This window comes from Typopeltis vanoorti, chromosome 6 (assembly GCF_054136105.1).
Source record: "Typopeltis vanoorti isolate ZY-2024b chromosome 6, IOZ_Tvanoo_1.0, whole genome shotgun sequence".
Taxonomy (NCBI): domain Eukaryota; kingdom Metazoa; phylum Arthropoda; class Arachnida; order Uropygi; family Thelyphonidae; genus Typopeltis; species Typopeltis vanoorti.
Genome location: NC_143554.1, coordinates 149,552,149 through 149,572,371, shown reverse-complemented (window position 1 = coordinate 149,572,371; position 20,223 = coordinate 149,552,149). Strand labels below are relative to the sequence as shown.

Sequence of the window (20,223 nt, the reverse complement as noted above, 5' to 3'; positions counted from 1 at the left end):
CTTCGCCTTCTAAAATTTCAACCCTTTCTCAAATGGGCTTGTATAACTGGTTCCTGAGACTGGGTAGAGAAATTCTTAGATTTGGATTCATTTCTCCTGTTATTAACTAATATGATGAATTTCTATTCCCTGCCATGGTTTTCTTACTACAAGTTTAGCAGTGCCTCCCAGTGTAAAGAAAAAGTGTTTAAGTTTGTGAAATTGATTTTAAAATAATGCCGTTGACTTTACTTCATTTTATTTGCTAACATGCCATAATAAATGAATTACATTATTTCCAAATAATTACATGTAACAATCCTCAAACAACCATAATATAAAATCATAAGATACATCGTCATTTTGTTCAACATTTTGTTAATCTTAACACAATTTCATTGTAATAACCATTCTTATCAATTCATAATATTAAGATTGACATCTCTGAATTAACAGTTGACTGATTTTTTCTTTTCCAGAAAACTCTGAAGATGAACGGGTACTGGAATTTTTAAACATGTTACTTTGAAAATCGTAACATGGAGCTTGCTTTACCTGCAGCCAAATTCCTTGGATAATTCAACCTGCTTCCAATGTCTGGAAAGAAGATTGTAGTCGGATTATCAGGGTTTAGTAATTTAGACAAGAATGGGCCCATCTCATCATATGTGAATAACCCTGTATGGATCACATTAGCCAGTTCTCTTGCTGACATCACACGAAATCTGATATAAATGAAAATATCTCCCAAAAAGCTTCTTAAATCCTCTCTTTTCGCTTGAATCCGTTGCTTTGCAAATAGGTTCAATCCCCAGTTATGAACGGCATCGGACAGAGCATACTCAGAAAGAAGTGTTAGAGTATCTCTACTTGCGATGAGCTTCACGGTTTCTTTTTGACAATTTAAGAAATCAAGAGATCTGATGATGGTCTCCGTGTGTCCTTCAATGATGTTCAGACATCTACGCAGAAGACGTTCTAATTTATTATGATTGGCAAATTCATAAACTCTGCAAACACATTCGTTCTCAACTGTCGTATGTGCTAATAAATATTCTACGCTTTTATCTATAAGAAACGGCAATTCGTAGTTGTTTGCAACAGCATAAACATCCATGGCTGTGTCTATCGACCGAATGGAAACTTCATCTGTGTACATGTACCTGAAAATAAAAATCAGTTGTACGGAATTACGAGAAGAATATACAGAATATACAGTAAGCTAAGTAAGCAGAATTACAAAGAAACCTCACTTGATCATAAGAGAGAATGCTTCTGCTGTGAATTCAGGAACTATTATCGGGTACTGTTCAATAGCGGAACTGGAAAACAAGGCTTCAAACACAGGACTTCTGAGTACAAGAAGCAGTTTATGAGCTTTGATTTCTGCTAATAGGTCACCTTTACCGACTATGAAGTCCACGTCGGCGAATCTTGGAGTCCTTACTAAATTCTGTAATACTTCTTTCATTGTCTCCATGAACTGCTCTGCAACAAAGACAGATTTAAATTATTTGTCATCTCGCATTTCTTGAAGATATTTCGCCTATTCATCAGACATATTGAAATGTGCATTTATATATTCAAAATTAATTAATTTTTTTAACTTTTTATATAAACAAATTTAAATAAAATGTAACATGACTTACAACTATATATAGAGAAAAACTGAATCATGATTTTATTAGACTATTACACTTTTTTATATATAAAAATATAAATATAAATATATAAAATCTTCATTTTAGCTTACTAGTTTGTATTCCCTGAGGATGCCAATAGAAAAAATTTGGCGAAACATGTAGGAGGATAAAATAAAGCTACTTCACAAAGATTATATATAAAAAAAGTGTAATAGTCTTATGAAAATTGTCAAGAAAAAATTCAAGATAATGAACAGAATCATGATTTTTTGTTCCTAGGATTTTTTAATTTATTTATTTTTATTTTTTTGTCACATTCAGCGATGTTAAATTTATCCGTTGATTTAGTAAAAAGGAGCTGGGTTCCTAACTTTAGCTCACTGAACTGGAGCTCACTGTATTTGTATACAAATTTTGCTGAGAGATGCAACACAGTATATTTCTCGTAAATATTTGGTATAAAGGCATGGAAAATGGAACTACTAAAATATTTATTAGTTTAAACTCTACCAGTAATAATTAACGGTTAAATAGTTCAATAATTCAGAACAACGAAAGGTGTAGAAGATATCATATGCGAGACCAGCGTGTTTTTGAGATTATAAATAAAAGAGGACAGAACTGGTGTAAGATAATTGTTCGATTTTTCTTACATTTGAACTGCTTACATAAAACAGATATTTTATCAAGTTAAAAGCCACAATCATACATACACACAGACATTTTTCAAAACCTTTTCACTTCCTAACATTAACTGTCCTCGCAACATTCTTTCAGCTACATTATAAGAAGAACATATTAACATATCAAAATATGTTAATATGTTCTTGTCTTATGTTTTGACAAGCGAATTCAAAGAAATAGGTAACTCTGTTGGTTATAGATTTTCAAACAGACACAATGCAAGACGCAATGGTGTTTATCATATGAATGTTTGTGCAATTGACCTTTATACTCTCTTATCAGACAGCCAAAGTATCCAATGAGAAACGCTATGGCAGTTTCTGGATAGGTCTTTATTTACAGGATATGCTATAGCCCAAGTCATAAAGGCGTATTCTTGAAGTCTGATTATTTATGTAACATTAAGTATACTTATATGTATAATTAAGATCTGTAAACAACACTAAACGTCTCATTACACTTACCTTTCGGCACACTTTGCAAAGGTTTTGTTAATTTTCAGCTAGTGATTTAACAAACGGTATAGTACATCATGATATCTATAACTGAACTCTAAGAAAATAAAATACGTCATGAATAGATGGCGCTTTTTAAATCAGTGGTTGCCAGGTGATCTTTTCACTATCAAATAAATAGATGTATTAGTGCGACAAGTTAAACAAGATTGGTTGCACTCCGTAATGCACTCTTTATATCTTTACACGCACGCGGGCACACACAAATAATAGATAATAAAATTTCTTTTAAAATACGAATATAAGCTTTGACCTCAGAAGTTTCTATAAATATTTATTTTATAAATATTTATAATGAATAAATAATATTTGTTTAATTATAAATATTTCGCGATATTTACATATGTTATTTATTTCGAATGAAATTAATTTAATTTATATATTTATAAATTGAACTTTCATTTTTGAATTATTTATGCTTTTATGCCTATATTAAGATAATAATAATAATTTCTTCTTTTATCTTAATGTAATTTGTAAATTGTACTTCAGTGCAATATACGTTTATGAAATCAGTAGACTTTTCATGTAGGAAAAAAAAAAAGAAAAAGAAATAACTTCGTGAATGGTTCAGTACCACCATCCTGTAGAACAAGACAAAATTAGGAATAAAACATTTGATTATAAAATATTTATAATCAAACATTGAACTCTTTTCAAGTCACTTCAGATCTGCATTAAATGGAATGACGTTCATTTCCCTAGCAATGAAATTTTAATGCCTTTGTAGAATGTCACTCGGTCAGGAAGACCCTTCTGGATACACTACAGGTATGCTATATGCAGTTTTTAGTTTTTAATAAATTGGAAGGTCACTGACACTCACTCTCTCGGATCATCGTGCAAAGCAGGCAAACCGGATATTAGAATACACGCAATTAACCAGCCATAATAACACTGGCCTCATAGTCTGAGTTGCTTTAGCCGTAAATCCACAAAAATGCCATGAAACTTCATCTCACATTGTTACCGTGAGTAGACTATGAGTTACATAATCTTCTAATCAAACATTAAATTCTAATGCTGGGACTTTCTTCAAGATCCTTCAAACCTCCGATAAGCAGAAAGGGGATGGTTTTAGACTGTAATTAGTGAAAAATCATCTGCCTCTTAAAGACACCACAGTGGGAAGGCTCTTCATTTACTAAAGAAAGAATCCTGAACTATCTAAAAGTCAACATACAAGGTTTTTTTTTTATTTCAAGGATCAATAAATTTCACATACAGAGCTTTATCAAAATTTTTCACTTAATCTTAGGGGAATTATTAAATCATAAATCAACGAATGATAAATATATCTAAAATAGAGAAGAAAATGATTGCAGTTCATTCCAGAGTCCCGATTATTATCAATACAATGGGGCTTGTGTTTTAACTATGCTATTAACATAGTTAATAGCATATATGTATATATGGGGTGCTTGTGTGGACTGCTAATTTGATAGAAGACTCTCATTACCTGTAACTTCTTGGTAACACATGAACTTTGAATGAATATATGTATGTGTCGTTGTATAAGAAGATATGTATTGTAGATGCACATCGTATGTGATCGTCTATTAGTATTTCAAATTACTTTAAATAACCTACTTTACAGTGTACAGGTTTGTAAAATAATTTGGAACAGTTCCCATATATTTACTAATAACAATTACAAATAAAATTTAGTTATTTGTGTTACTATTTGTCATAGCTTAATATTGAACTTAAGAGTAAAACAATATACATATGTTGAAAAAAGTATTTGGACACCTCACGTGACATGAAAATTTCGGACCCTACCAAATGTAAATATTCAGGAACTGCCTGGGTAGGTCTGGTAATAAAAGACTGGACGTGCTATATGTTTTACACTGTACTCGATGTCAAGATGTTCAGCTGAACTGACAATCTTTCAACGTCCGATGGTAGTTGGGTGTCCCATCAGAGGTCTTTGTGATATTGGTAACCGTCTCAGTATAGCGAAATCAACCGTTGCTTATGTCGTTCGTATATGGAAAGTTGATGGTGCTACCACAACAGGAAAACGTCCTTGGAGGTCACTGACACTCACTCTCTCGGATCATCCTGAAAATCAGGCAAACCGGATATTAGAATACACGCAATTAACCACACATAATAACACTGTCCTCATAGTCTGAGTTGCTTCAGCCGTAAATCCAAAAAAAAAAACCAAACCAATCTGTCTCGGAATGCTCGAGTATCCCTCAAGTCATCAGCTACGGACCACGCAGTCAACTGGAAAATGCTGCAGGAATATCTGTCAACACTAGAACTGTCCGCAGCCAGTTGTATACCTTCGATTACCAAGCAGAACTTTTGTGAGCAAGCCATCATCACCGCTCTCCTCTAAACGACGTTTTGACTGATGTCTTTCACACCGTTCCTGGCAGTCAATGATTGGAAAAGGGTTCTGTCGAGTCACGAATCACTCTTCGGAATATCTCACTCTGGTCGTGTTTGGATCTGTAGAAGACCCTTGGAATGCGTAGGCTGGCCTGCATCATTCTAACTCTCAAGTTTGTTTGCAGTTCGGTAATGGTATAGGAATGTTCCAGTTGGATGGGGCTTTTGCTCTATTGCTGGGCATGCCTTAAACCATGACGTCTGATGGCTATCTGTAACACTTCATGCTTCCGACACTGTAGAAGTACTTCGGTTGTGACCCTTGCATGTTTCAGCACGACAATACCCCATGCATACTGCACTGCATGTCAGAGACTTGTTTCCAAAATCAAAGTTGAAGTGTATTGTAGATTCCCAGCTCAGAATTCAGATCTTAACGCCATCGAACATATTTGGGACGAATTAAAACCCCTAATTCGCTCCAGATCACAACTACCATCATCAGTATCAGAAATGGGTTTAGCTTTGAGAGGAATGGACGAATCTTTCTGTTGTGACATATGAGAAAATGGTTGAAAGCATGCCCCGAAGGGTAGATGTTATTCAGGGTAGAAAGGTGGACCCGCTCGGTACTAGAAATGTAATTGAAACGCATTTTTTAACTGCAACCAGGTGTCCAAATAATTTGATAAAAATTAGTGTATAATCTCATTATATTGAACTGGAACAAAAAAATTAATAATCTTTCTTAGGGAAAAAAATATATTTGTAAAAAACAATAAATATAGAAAATTTTCGATCCACAGAATTAAGGAGAAAGCAATACACAAAAAAGCAATTTATTATTTAATACTAGTTATAGCAAATATTTTAATAAGTTTAATAACATACATGTACACTGAGTGGTCACGTTAATACGAACACCTCATTTTCTAAATGGTTAGGTGTTTCTAATAAAGTGTCCACTCAGTGCGTATGGTCCTTTTAACAGAAGTAATTTGGCTAAGTCATAAGCCATATTCGTCACATATTGATTGCTATGCTTATTGATTTTAATTGGCTTAAAACTGAGTTCAATAATGCTTTTATTAACCTTAATCTTGAACGATCAGGCTTGGTGGTCGGTCACTCTGCAATCTAGACTGCAGATTTGCCTATTCTGGGATAAAAGTATACTATATAATAATATAATATTTGTTTGAACAACTTATATTACAAGAAGGTTATTTCTAAGTCATTACCAATGAGCAATTCCGTAGAAATAGCTCATAGTTCTAGCTCACTGCTTGATAGTTTTTTTTATTAGTGTATTTCTTCCACAGGTATAAAAAAAAGCAAGGGTGTAATGGCAAAGGAACATTGTCCACCTTGTAATACGGAAATCTCTCATAAGTATTTAAATTATCATCTGGTCAGATGCCCAGAAATGAGAGTCAGCAGGTGTCCTTAAGGCAAAATAATTGTCGAAAAAACCTGCATCAAAGTAAGTTAATATACTGTTATGTCATGTGATCATATTTCTTTTAATATTATTAATCTTTTGTGATATACAAAATATATGATATCACTTGCATTTGCATTGTAACACCAGTTCTTCTTCAAAATCAGCATTTCTAATTCATAATATAATCTTAGATAGCCGTTTGCATCTTCATATCAAAATTAAGTAGAAAGATCAGATTTTTATGATATAGTTCACCCACCGTGTGTAGGTCTCCACTTGGCGTCTTGCCAAGAATAGTCGAGTCATGCTGAAGGTGAGAAAGAAATGAAGGATGTACGAATTGGTCGCCAAAATGTGAAATCACGTGCTTTCTTGTGTCGCTGTACTAGCTAGCAGTAGCTTGATTTTTGTTGTCGCTTTTTTGCATCATTATGGATACAGTACAGTCAACAAGTTCCGTTGTTAAACGTTTCTGTAGCTCTTGCAAAAAAATATTGAATAATGTGCTGACATTCTTCGAAAAAGAATCGTCAGAAGGCAGTCTCCTTGTTCCCCTTTCTCAAGTCATAAAACGTGCAAGTGCAATTGCGGGCGTATCGGGGTCGACTGTTAAAACAATTCGTAGGGAATCAAAAGGTGAAGGTAAGCCAAAATTTAAATCTCCTAAAAAAAGCGCCAGAGAAAGAAAACCATCGAAACCGTAGCTTTGAATGATTTTGATGTAGACGTTATAAGAAGAACTATTCACGAATTTTACGTGGTCGAGAAAAGAGTGCCAACTGTTCCGAAATCGATTCCTGTGCTTAAAGAAAAAATTAATTTTCGTTGAAAAAGAGAAACTTTAAGGAAAATACTTCATGAAATCGAATTTTGTTTTAAAAAGTTCCAGAATAAAAGGAAACCTATCATGGAGCGAAGTGACATTGTTTTATCTAGAACGCAGTATTTGAGAGCAATAAGACGTTTCAGAGAGGAGAAAAAACCGATTGCGTGTCTAGATGAAACCTGGATTGATAGTAATTTAATTTACGGAAAATGCTGGCAGTCTAAAGAAGAATGTGGAGTGCTACAATGCGGAAATGCCTCGCGGCGCATAATAATTTTGTGTGCGGTTGGAGAAATGGGTTTATTTAACGAATTCAAACTTACTATACAAAGCCAAATCAACTACTGGAGATTACCATGGGCAAATGAATTCTACGATCTTCGAAAAGTGGGCAGAAGAAAAATTGATTCCAAACCTTCCTAAAAATGCTGTTGTTATAATTGATAACGCTTCATATCACTCTATTCGATTAAACAAAGTTCCAAATTGGTCTAATAAGAAGCAAGTTCTTATGGATTGGCTCTCTGCAAATAACATTTCTCATTCCCCAGATATGCGAAAAACTGAATTGCTTAATTTGGTCAAAAGAAACTTGCCCACAACTAAACTATTTAAATTCGACACGATGCTCAAAGAACATGGATTTCTAGCTTTGAGGCTACCACCATATCATTGTGATATTAATGCTATTGAGTATGTTTGGGCAGAAGTGAAAAGTTTCATTCGCCATCGCAACGTAACTGGGGATATTGACATATCGAAACTTTTTAAGCTTTCAGAACAGGCGATTGAAAGTATCACGGTTCAAAACTGGGGAAAAACTTGCTCTCGTGTCACCTCATTGGAAAATATGTATTGGGACAGAGACGGAATTATCGAAGAATTATGCGAACCTTTGGTGATCAGTTTAAGTGAAAGTGATGGCGATTCGGACACAGATTCAGATGACTCTGAAGATTAAAAGGATTTGATAATGGTATTTTTTACCAACATTTTTTTTTGCATGGGTTTGTTAAAAGAGTCACAATAAGTCATAAATAATTAATCGGTTTAGGACATTAAAGTGCCTCAGTTCTCCCAAATGTAAGTTGAGAATATTTAAGTTTATTTGAAAAAAATTTCTGTTTTTCTGTATAATTATTTTTATTTTATAGAAGACTTTCTTAAAAAGAAACTTAGTTAAATTTTTGTTTTATGCTATATCTTTTTTTAATTTTCTTAATATTCTACGTACATTTTTTTCAACTGTTATACAAGCAAAATAGTTACACTTTAAAAACTACAATGTTCGTAAAAGAAAAGCTAAATTTTCCGACCTGTAATAATAAACAAACTCATCCCAGAAGACAGACTGATTACCCTATTATCGGAATGGATTCTCCTTTTTGGGACATGCGCAGAAGTGTCGAAGGGTCTCTAATCGGCGGGCGAACTATACCATGCTAGTGACCGTGATTCTTTCGAATTCTGTTCCTCCTTCATTTTTTCCCGATATTTCTTAGCAGTGATATTCTACCATATCACTAAATCCCCACAGCAATAAGAGAAGAGCTTATATGTTTAAATCCTGTCATAGGGAAGTCTTTTTTTTTTCCTATTCAGGACATGAATTTTATCCTTCGATGTGAGCGCATCGCACCCTTTATCACAGGCATGAAGTAGTGTTTAAAAAGTTCCATATTTGTTCTCTTGACCTGGGCTTCCTGACTGTATACAAAAAGAAATCTTAAAAGATATACAAAGTACTCTAAATAAAAATTAAAAAACAATCAGAAAAAATCCTTAGCTTAGATTCGCGGCTAATATGTTGTTGTAGGTTTACAATATTTCCTGGTTAGGATCTTTACAATTAAAAACAGCATATGCATATTTCCTATTTAAATTAATATACACCCTGTAAAATAGAACTAAAAGCTTTTCTGTTTTGATTTATATAGGAACACAAGGGTAGATGTGATAATGCCTTAGTGAGCTGCCAACAGTGCAATGTTATGGTGAAGCGCAAAAGCTTGCGACAGCATATGAAATTTAAATGTGGTCAGGTTAATTTGAATATTCCTCGGTATGAGAAGAAGCATGTAAAGAAATATTTTGTCATACATATCAGTATATTTATGTGTCTGTGAAAGAGAATGTGATTTTACTAATATATGTAATCATCTTAACAATAAAATTAGATAGTTATATCAATGGGATTTTGATACAACACACACACACACACACACACACACACACACACACACACACACACACACACACACACACACACACACACACACACACACACACACACACACACACACACACACACACACACACACACACACGAGCATATAATTGTTAACCAAATGAAGACTCACAGGAAGCCCCCAAACACAATGAATGGATGGATGCGGTAATGAGACACTTAAGTTAGTCGGCCGCATGAAGACTGCACACCAGATGCAGCTTATGACAGAGAGCGATGGCGAAACCTACTGATGACAGCATTTGACCTGAATGGTCCATTAAGCTGAAAGAAGAAAGAAAAAGACGAAGAAGAAGAACATATACACTAGTTTCCATAAAGAGAAAAATCGCAATAACTGGGGGCGAAAAGGGAAAAATAAGAAAGTCAGGTACTTTGTGTAAAAGAAAAGGGACTCTGAGATTGGTTATCAATATTCTTGGTTGCGAGACATAATTTAACCGATAAATTCAGCCATCGTTAGACAAGAGAATAACCAAACTTAGATGGAGGTCGCCAGATGGTGGTTCAAAGACTGTGGAACCACATCCATCAGTTACAGAGAGCATCCCATAGATATAAGAAAGGAAGGCCACCTTCCTTTCAGTTTGTTGTTCGCCGAAACTGGAGTGCTATCCCTAGTCAGCTACACTAGTGGCCAAAACTGTGGAAACCTTTCGAAAAAAGTGTATTTCTGAGGTTTGTTGGCTCATAACACCACTTTTTTTTGGAATAATACCATCAAATTATATATCAATGTACTACCCATAGTCAGTTACGATCTGACCTAGCGTCGGCTACAAGAACGTTGGTAACTTCCATTGCGCCAAAAGGCTTTCCGAAGGTGGTCCGTATGCTATGCGACTGGTAGTTTGCGTCGCCCTCTTCCCAAACCACAGTACAGAACCTTTGAAACGAGCCAAGCTCCACGTCAACTGCACCAAGACCACACAGCAAACACACATACACATTGTGTGTGTGTGTGTGTGTGTGTGTGTGTGTGTGTGTGTGTGTGTGTGTGTGTGTGTGTGTGTGTGTGTGTGTGTGTGTGTGTGTGTGTGTGTGTGTGTGTGTGTGTGTGTGCTGTAATATTAATTCATAAATTCATCCATAATATTAAAAATGTTCCGTTTTTAGATATTCAAAGAACAGGTAGAAATAATGGTAAAAAAACTTCTTATATATATATATATATATATTTGTCTTCTTTCTGCTCTCATACATATTGGGGTTAAATTTATTAAAGTTGAATTTGTCTTGGTAGAAGAGAGCCTTTTGAAAAGTTCTTTACACGCATACTTTGCAAGTGTGTGATGCAATAGTTTTTTCCACCTTCATGCTTGTCGGGTAGAATATCCTACACTTTGCATGACTACGCGATTCCCAAGTATGTGAACAAGTGCTCGCCCCCTTCCATGCGCGGTACTGATACGAATCCTTCAGACTTCGATCTGTTTTCTAAGTTGGAAGAAACATTCCATGAGAAACTATTGACTACCGCTACTATTATTGTTATTGCGTGACACCTCCAAGCAGACCAAGCACTCGGCGTAGGAGGAGAGTCCACTTTATTCTACCATACACAACTCACCGTCTCCCCTACTTATTCTTCCAACTATACATAATGATTACCGCCTACAACTGCCACAAATTTGTATTTGTAAACTGTGTGTATCTCTTGGACGATCTGCCTGTACGAGTGGTGAAAAGTCGAGCTTCCTGGAGGGGAAAAAGGCCCTTCTACTTCCGTGTCAGATAGATCGGTTAAATCACCTACCATTGACTAACTACCATTGATGAGGTTTCTGCTAAAGAAATAATAATATAAATAATAATAACATAATAATAATAATAAGTTTCATTGAATGGTTTTGTCTAAGCCTTACCCAAACTTTCGCAGAGATGATAGAAAAAAAATGTACATTTTGAAATGATCCTCGTTCATATTTCTTTCTTTCTCTTTTTTTTTAAATTCATATTTTTTGAAAAAAATATTCGAATATCAAAAATTTCAATTTGCCACTCTTCATCATCGCAAATAATAATTAGAAAATAATAAATAAAATAAAATATATATCAACATTCTGTGTCTGGGTAGTAATAACGATATTTTTATCTTCTGGACTTGAAGGTGGAGATGTATATATAATCACACACACACGCACACACACACACACACATACATTGTCTGTCTGCTATCGAAGAAATTACATTAGTATTTTTAGCTATATTTTCTTCGATAAACATACTGATGTTCTTCCTTAAATAGAGATCACACACACACACATATATATATATATATATATATATATATATATATATATATATGTGTGTGTGTGTGTCTGTTTGTGTGTGTGTGTGTGTGTGTGTATACACGCACTGCTTAGAAAGCAGTCAACGGACAACCCATATGGGCAGGGTGCATCCTGCTATGTAACGGAAACGGATCACGTGTTTGCAGCCCGTTTAAATTGGAGGAATATAATACTCCCAGGTCAGTGCAACTGACTTGGAAGGGTGAATTGGCTACGAAAAGAGTGTCGACAGAGTTTGAAAGAAGCGTTGTGATAGGTTGCCATCTGGCATGCTTATCTGTTCGGCAAATTGTTAACAAACTGGATCATCCCAGATCAACAATCAGTGATACCATACTGAGATGGAAACGCAGGGAGTGAACCGCAAGTGCTACCAGCAGTGGACGACCAATCACAGTTACTGAACGTGATCGTAGGGTGCCACGCTACGAAGCATAATATGTAAAGTCCACAATTCGTTGTCCGTCGTCACGTTGAATGCGGGGTTCTAGGCATCGGCGGACATCTGCACAAAAACAATCAGGCTCACAACATTGGTTTCCATGGAATAACCGCAATTTGGAAAACACATTAACCGAACCAACATGCAGCGTCATCTTCAGTGGCGCAAAGAGCGCGTACAGTGCAAGATTGGTAAGCTGTGTTATGGAGCGACGAATCACACTAACCCTCTATTGAGCAAATGGATGAGTGTGTGTGGAGGATGCCAGTAAATATCTCTTACCAGAATGCGTAACACATTCTGGAGGTGGTGGTGGTGGTGTTATGGTACTATTTTTCCAGGTTTGGCCTCATATCTCTGTTTGTTGTGCCACGAACATTGAACTCCGAGAAGTATCTGAACATTCTGCACAATGCAATGCTTCCTACTTCGTGGCGTTTCTATGGAACTGACCATTGTCTCTTTCAGCAAGACAATGTTCAGTGTCATAAGGCCGCTGTTCTACGTGGATTGTGGACATGAACGTCACTACACTTGGCTGGATTAAATAGAGCTCTGACCTCAACCATATTGAACATCTGTTGGATGAACTGTGGCACCGGATGAGCTCAAGGGACGTCAGCCCCACAACAGTCCAGGACCTCATTACATGCCTACAGTAAGAATGGTCCAAAATTTTCATGATCGCTGTCATAGGGTAGGGTAATTATGTCATGTAGGATTGCTGCAGTCATCGCAGCGAAAGGTGGATCTACATCTTATTAAGGTGGGCACCATGGTGTTTGTTCCTCACACTATGCGGTCCGCTGACTTCTTTTCAAGCAGTGTATATGTAATACGGACCTGCACGCAGGCGTACTAGTCAACGCTGTGCAGAGAACAGTGGGGAAAAGCATTCACGAAGCTATATATTCGTACGACTAGTGTTACAGGAAGCATTTTCCAGTATAAAATAAGAAGTTTGGGTGGTAAGGGAAGAACATACCGTTGCCATTTACACTTATATAAAAATGGTGTGGTGGAAAGCCGACAATAATACAGCTGAAATCTCAATTTTAGTGCGATTATAAATGAAATAAAATAGAGTACAGATCTTATTTCATCAACATCTTATTTATTCCAACATAAACTTGAAATGGATGATCCGTTCAAACAAAAAAAGAAGCATAAGCTGAACGCAAAGCTTTTTGATATTTCTTGACGTGATTACGGTGTTATAAAAAGTAAAATTCGAAAGAATTGAAGATTTCAAGAGCAATAAATGTTCCACATTCCACTTTTTTCAGGAATTTTTGTTAATTTTATTATCATATGACGTGTTATATATATATATATATATACATATTAGGATAACCAAGCAATTTTATATGCTTGGTTATTTTAGCTCCTAATCCCAAGTATGCAAACAATTAAGTTTGCGCCTGAAACAAAGTTCAAGTCTAAAGATGGTACAACACCAGGGCAACTCATTGTAAAGGTGGTTAAAGCTTTGATCACTATTCTTAGTATTTTCCATAATGTAAAGCACATCTCACTAGAAGATGTATACTGCAATGCATTATGGGTGGGGTCACTACCCAGACCGGTTTCGACCTTTTTTGAGGTCTCCTCAGTGAGTAGCTAGACCCTAAATACCAAGGTTTTAGTAATACAAAGCCTTATCAACTTTACCTATATAAGTTGCAACAAGGTGTATTAAGTTTTAATAAAAATCTCTGGAGGAGATATTGATGGGAATAAATTTTTAACTTGGGTATATTGTATATTAGGATGTTAGGATAACCAAGCAATTTTATATGCTTGGTTATTTTAGCTCCTAATCCCAAGTATGCAAACAATTAAGTTTGCGCCTGAAACAAAGTTCAAGTCTAAAGATGGTACAACACCAGGGCAACTCATTGTAAAGGTGGTTAAAGCTTTGATCACTATTCTTAGTATTTTCCATAATGTAAAGCACATCTCACTAGAAGATGTATACTGCAATGCATTATGGGTGGGGTCACTACCCAGACCGGTCTAGCTACTCACTGAGGAGACCTCAAAAAAGGTCGAAACCGGTCTGGGTAGTGACCCCACCCATAATGCATTGCAGTATACATCTTCTAGTGAGATGTGCTTTACATTATGGAAAATACTAAGAATAGTGATCAAAGCTTTAACCACCTTTACAATGAGTTGCCCTGGTGTTGTACCATCTTTAGACTTGAACTTTGTTTCAGGCGCAAACTTAATTGTTTGCATACTTGGGATTAGGAGCTAAAATAACCAAGCATATAAAATTGCTTGGTTATCCTAATATCCTAATATACAATATACCCAAGTTAAAAATTTATTCCCATCAATATCTCCTCCAGAGATTTTTATTAAAACTTAATACACCTTGTTGCAACTTATATAGGTAAAGTTGATAAGGCTTTGTATTACTAAAACCTTGGTATTTAGGGTCTAGCTACTCACTGAGGAGACCTCAAAAAAGGTCGAAACCGGTCTGGGTAGTGACCCCACCCATAATGCATTGCAGTATACATCTTCTAGTGAGATGTGCTTTACATTATGGAAAATACTAAGAATAGTGATCAAAGCTTTAACCACCTTTACAATGAGTTGCCCTGGTGTTGTACCATCTTTAGACTTGAACTTTGTTTCAGGCGCAAACTTAATTGTTTGCATACTTGGGATTAGGAGCTAAAATAACCAAGCATATAAAATTGCTTGGTTATCCTAATATCCTAATATACAATATACCCAAGTTAAAAATTTATTCCCATATATATATATATATATATTTTTTCGATATTCTTTATCTGTTTTTATTTCTATTAAGACTTTTACCTCCTTCACTGATGATTTCTTTGGTCTGTATGAGAATTGGACGTTTCTCAGCTCTTGCTCTTAGCTTTTATTTAAAGTCAGCTTTAAAAATACCAAGAAAGTCCAAATCTAAAGATAGTTCTTTAAATTCTGTATTTTTTTATCATTAGTAGATACATTATATATTCATGAGTGGTTGTATTCATGTGTATTCACAGGGCATATGCAAATTATTTGTATATGCCCTGTGTATACGTGCGTTACCATGCATTCTAGTTGTCAGTAATTGTCAACAGTGTTGATTGTGTTGTTATGTTCCATCGAGTCGTTTTCGCCTTCTGGTGATTCTATGAACATACACTCTCCATTCAGGGACGGATGTCCCTGGCCATATATTTCAGAATTTCCAGGCGCATTCCAGTTGCTTCTTAAACTTCATCCACCCATCTAATTCTTGATCTTCCTCTTCTCCTTCCATAAACTTTAGCAAGCATCATCATCTTCTCCAAACTGTCATTTGCTCGTATAATATGTCCAAAGTGTTGATTACAATTGAAAAAACAGAGAATTTATCGGGATCAAGGGCTTATTGTGAGTGCTCGTCTGGCTGGAGCCGCGATTTTGAATACAGCAGATCCGTGTAAAAATAACCCCGCTGTTTGTCTACGAGGCGGAACTGTGGTCTGGTCCTAAGAGAGTCTGTTATAAATGAGATCGTGGTCATCGGAAAAGGCTTGTCCGGACAGAACTTCCTGCGTGCAGCGATTGACCGAAGATTTAATGAAGGCTTTTCCCGTCCCATATCTCACCGAACTATGAACAAGGAATTGAAGAGGATCGGTATTAGCAGTCGCATGTCTATACGGAAACCATTGATTTTTGCAAAGAACTAGAAAGCTTGTCTTCAGTGGTGTCAGGAACACCGAGCAACGTTGTTCTGTTCCGGCAGCTGGCAGTAAGCAGAGAGTTTGGCGGAGGCCTCATGACGCAATGAATCCAACTTGTCTTGTAAATACAACTCAAGGTTCTGGATGTGGTTGCCATGGTGTGGGATATGTTTGTTGGTATAGAATGGGTCCCCTGATATTGTTGATGGGTCAGTTGTCATCCAAGGAATATCTGGACATTGTTGCCGATCAAGTTCTTTCTGCAATGTTAACTTTTTTTTTTATTCAGAAGTTGACGGCGATTTCCATCATCTTCACTGGCCAACACAAAGCCCGGATCTGAACCATATTGAGAATATAAGAGACATGTTAGAAACATAAATCCGGGTGTAAAGTCCTTTTTTGCAATTCTGAACGAGTTAAAGGACCGTCTGGTGAACGCTTCGTGCAGTTCAGACGTAGATGAAATCCTGCACTTTGTAGAATCCACGTTAAACCGCATATGTGCTGTAATTTGGGCTAAAGGAAGTCCAACAAGGTATTTCATAAGTTTCTAATTCAGTGGCCGGCATGTGTGATATATACTAACTCATTTACTAAAAAAAAAAAGAAGATAGCACTAGCTCACTTAAAACAGTTTTATTTTTATTTGAAATAAATAAACTTATGGTGGTACCTGATGCTGGACCATGCCTTACTTCATGTAATATACATCTGTTATATTGTCTGTAGACTGGTCTCTCCTCTTCCTCCCTTGTTTCTTTCTTTCTTCTCTTCTTGCTCCTTTCTCCGAATGCTATTAGAGTATTCGAGGGGAATCTTTCCTATTTTGCTGTGTCGTTTTGTCTTGTGCTAACAGGACATTACCAAACACCGTAACATGATCAGGCCATCAAAAAATGATCATACCGTATCGTCCGTCGCGCGGATTACCAAGGGACGCGTTCTTTTAGGCAGAGGGACCCGTTCGAAAAATATGTTACAGTCTTCCTTAGACACCACTCCACATCACTCTGCTAGAGGAAACTCCATCAATGAGCCCGCTACCCGTTTGGGGAGGTGTTTAGAGGCAGCGCAAAGAATTGGTTCTGCAAAAGGACGGAAATGGCAACGACAACGGCACCAGACTATGGCTTTAGGCAACTGGAACATCTCTCTGACGGGGACGGAGTTGGAACTGGTCGAGGAAGCCAAGCGCTACCAGCTAGACTTAGTCGGGCTTTCTTCGACCAAAGGAGTGGTTCTGGAACTGTCGACCTGGATAAGGGGTGGAAGCTCTACTACTCTGGTGTGAGCCCGACAATGTCTGCTCAGGCGAGTGTGGGGATACTCACAAGCTCCCAGCTGTCAGACTGTGTTGCTGAGTGGATCCCATTGGGGGGACGTCAGATGAAAAACCATGATTTGGCTGTGGTGAAAGCCTATGCACCTAATCTGGAGTCAGAATACTCTGCCTTCCTAGAGGAAGTGGATGCTGCTTTTGACAGGGTGGCAGACATGGGATCAGTCCTGTTAATGGGTGACTTCAATGCACATGTTGGAACAGATGACCAGACATGGAGAGGTGTGGTTGGGAGGAACGGCGCCCCTGACCTTAACGCGAATGGGTTGAAATTATTGGACTTTTGCTGTACTACCAGCTTGTCCATAATGAATACCTTCTTCCAGCACCGAGAAGTCCATAAGTATACCTTGGTACAGGGATACACTAGAACAAAGGTCTCTGATTGACATCTTTATAATCTCAGCAGACCTATTTTCCTCAGTGTTGGACGTTCGTGTGAGAAGAGGGGCAGAACTGTCAACTGACCACCACCAACTTGTGTGCACTCTACGGCTGCAGAAACCAGATGCTACCATCAACGCTGGTAGGCCTAAGCAGCTATACTGAGTGAAATGGGAGACATTTGAAAATGAGGCTGTGAAGAAGAATTTTGCAGATGACATTTCCTCCAGGTTCAAAGAGATTCCCAAGCATACTGCAGATGTTGAGGAGTGGAAGGTGTTCAGAACAGCTGTCACTGCCTCTGCACTCTCATGCTGTGGCAGAAAGCGGCTCGGCGTAGCAACGGGCAGTGAGAAAAGGACATCTTGGTGGAACCGAGAAGTCCAAAAAACTGTCCGGGCAAAAAAGGTGTTCTACCTAACATGGCTTAGAGTCAGTCCCCTGATATGCGTTTGTGTTATGCTGCGGCACGAAAAGCTGCTGTTGAGTCAGTAAAAACAGCAAAGCAGAAGGCTTGGGAATCATTTGGAGAAAGATTAGACTCATCCTATGCAAATACAAAGTATTCTGGCAGACCATCCGCCGCCTTCGAGGGAGGAAATCATGCACAACAAGGCAGTTAAGGCCTCTGATGGTGCACTTTTAACAACCGAGAAGGATATCCTACACAGATGGAGGGAATACTTTGAGAGCCTTCTTAACCCAGGTGGCCCAGCATCTGTAGACATCCAAGAGGTGCAGATCGGGGCAATGACTAGTCTCACAGCAGAAGAGGTCCGTTTAGCAATAAAGTCGCTAAAATCGGGCAAGGCTGCTGGCAATAATGAAATTCGGCCCGAAATGCTAAAAGCCTTATATCGAGACGGTGTTCTCTGGCTGACTCGAGTGTGTCAGGCTGCTTGGATATCTGGGCAAGCACCAAAGCAATGGCAGACAGGCATAATAATACCATTTTTCAAGAAGGGAGACCCGAAGGATTGCAGTAACTATCGTGGCATCTCTCTGCTCAGCCTGCCTGGGAAAGTGTGCAGGAGCATAGTTGAGTCAAAGTTCCAAGAAGAACAATGTGGCTTTCGTCCTGGTAGAAGCACAACTGACCAAAGCTTCACTTTAAGGCAAGTCTGAGAAACCTTGGGAATATGCCAAGAATGTCTACAGATGTTTTGTGGACTTGGAGATGGCATATGACCGGGTTCCTAGGGATAAGCTTTGGCAAGTAGTACAGGAGTATGGAGTGGATGGCCAACTATTAGCTGCCATCAATTTCCTGTATGAATGCCCAGAGTTTTGTGTCAGGGTAAACAGCACAAAGTCTGAACCTTTCACAGAGTCTCCGTTGGCCTTCGCCAAGGGTGTGTTCTGTCACCCCTCCTTTTCATAATGTTTATGGACTGGATTGATAGACACAGCCGAGGCAGTGAGTGTGTAAGAATTGGAAGATGTATCATTGAACGTCTGCTTTTTGTAGATGACCTAGTTCTGCTTAGCTCTTTCACAGATGACCTCCAGCGGACACTGCATAGGTTTGTAGCTGTTTGTGCAGATGCCGGAATGAAGATCAGTGTGGCCAAAACTGAAACATTTGTGGTCTCAAGACAACCTTCATCCCAGTGCACTCTACATGTAGGTGGAGTCCCAATGAGGCAGGTGGAGAAGTTTAAATACCTTGGGTCCATATTCTATATTTCTATATTTTTATATTTCTATTTTTCCATATTCACGAATGATGGAAAATGGGACGTAGAGCTAGATACTCGAATTGGCTTAGCAAGCTCAATATTTCGGGAGCTTGGCCATTCGGAAGTATTGAAGCGGGAGTTAAGCCAGAAGGCAAAGCTGGCTGTCTTCAATACAGTGTATGTCCCCATCCTCACCTATGGTCATGAGAGTTGGGTAAGGACCGAAAGAATGCGGACACGAATCCAAGCGGCTGAAATGAGGTTCCTTCGAGGGATTGCGGGGCTGACAAGACTCGACAGATTCAAAAGCTCTGCAATTCGGGAATCCCTCAATACTCAACCACTGCTTCTCCGTGTAGAGAGATCACAGTTACGTTGGTACGGGCACCTGGTCAGAATGCCACAAGATTGTCCTTGGCCTTCCTGCGTGGAAGGCCAAGGACTCGCTGGATATTATCCAAAACGTAGACACGTTTGGGAATCCCACCAGAACACCTGAGCTTGGTGGCAGAGGATCGTGACCATTGGAAGTTCCTCTTGCAGCTGTTGCCCCCACAACCCAATTAGGAAAGGTGGGCCTTGAAGATTTATGTATGTATGTATATATAAACTTACGGGTCCTTGCTCCACATTAACTGTAACAGTTTGCATTTCTTTTTATTAATGCATTCGCCTTCATAATTATTGTTACGATACGTG

The 20,223-nt window shown here is 37.8% G+C and overlaps 1 protein-coding gene across 5 annotated transcripts in view; it reads right to left on the bottom strand.

Moving 5' to 3' along the window:
• Nucleotides 1-221: 221 nt before the first annotated feature.
• LOC150106090 (BTB/POZ domain-containing protein 6-like) overlaps nucleotides 222-20,223 on the bottom strand; it is a 46,469-nt gene continuing 26,467 nt past the window's right edge. For 2 of the 5 annotated variants that reach the window (XM_090394478.1, XM_090394477.1), the window contains exon 3: nucleotides 222-1,142. In XM_090394478.1, coding sequence (XP_090250604.1) covers nucleotides 500-1,142 — 643 coding nt within the window. In that variant the 3' untranslated portion in view covers nucleotides 222-499. Of the gene's footprint in view, nucleotides 1,143-1,232; nucleotides 1,468-2,335; nucleotides 2,487-2,770; nucleotides 2,912-20,223 lie in introns of those variants that run through there. The other 3 variants (XM_090394473.1, XM_090394475.1, XM_090394474.1) reach the window with 3 other exon arrangements.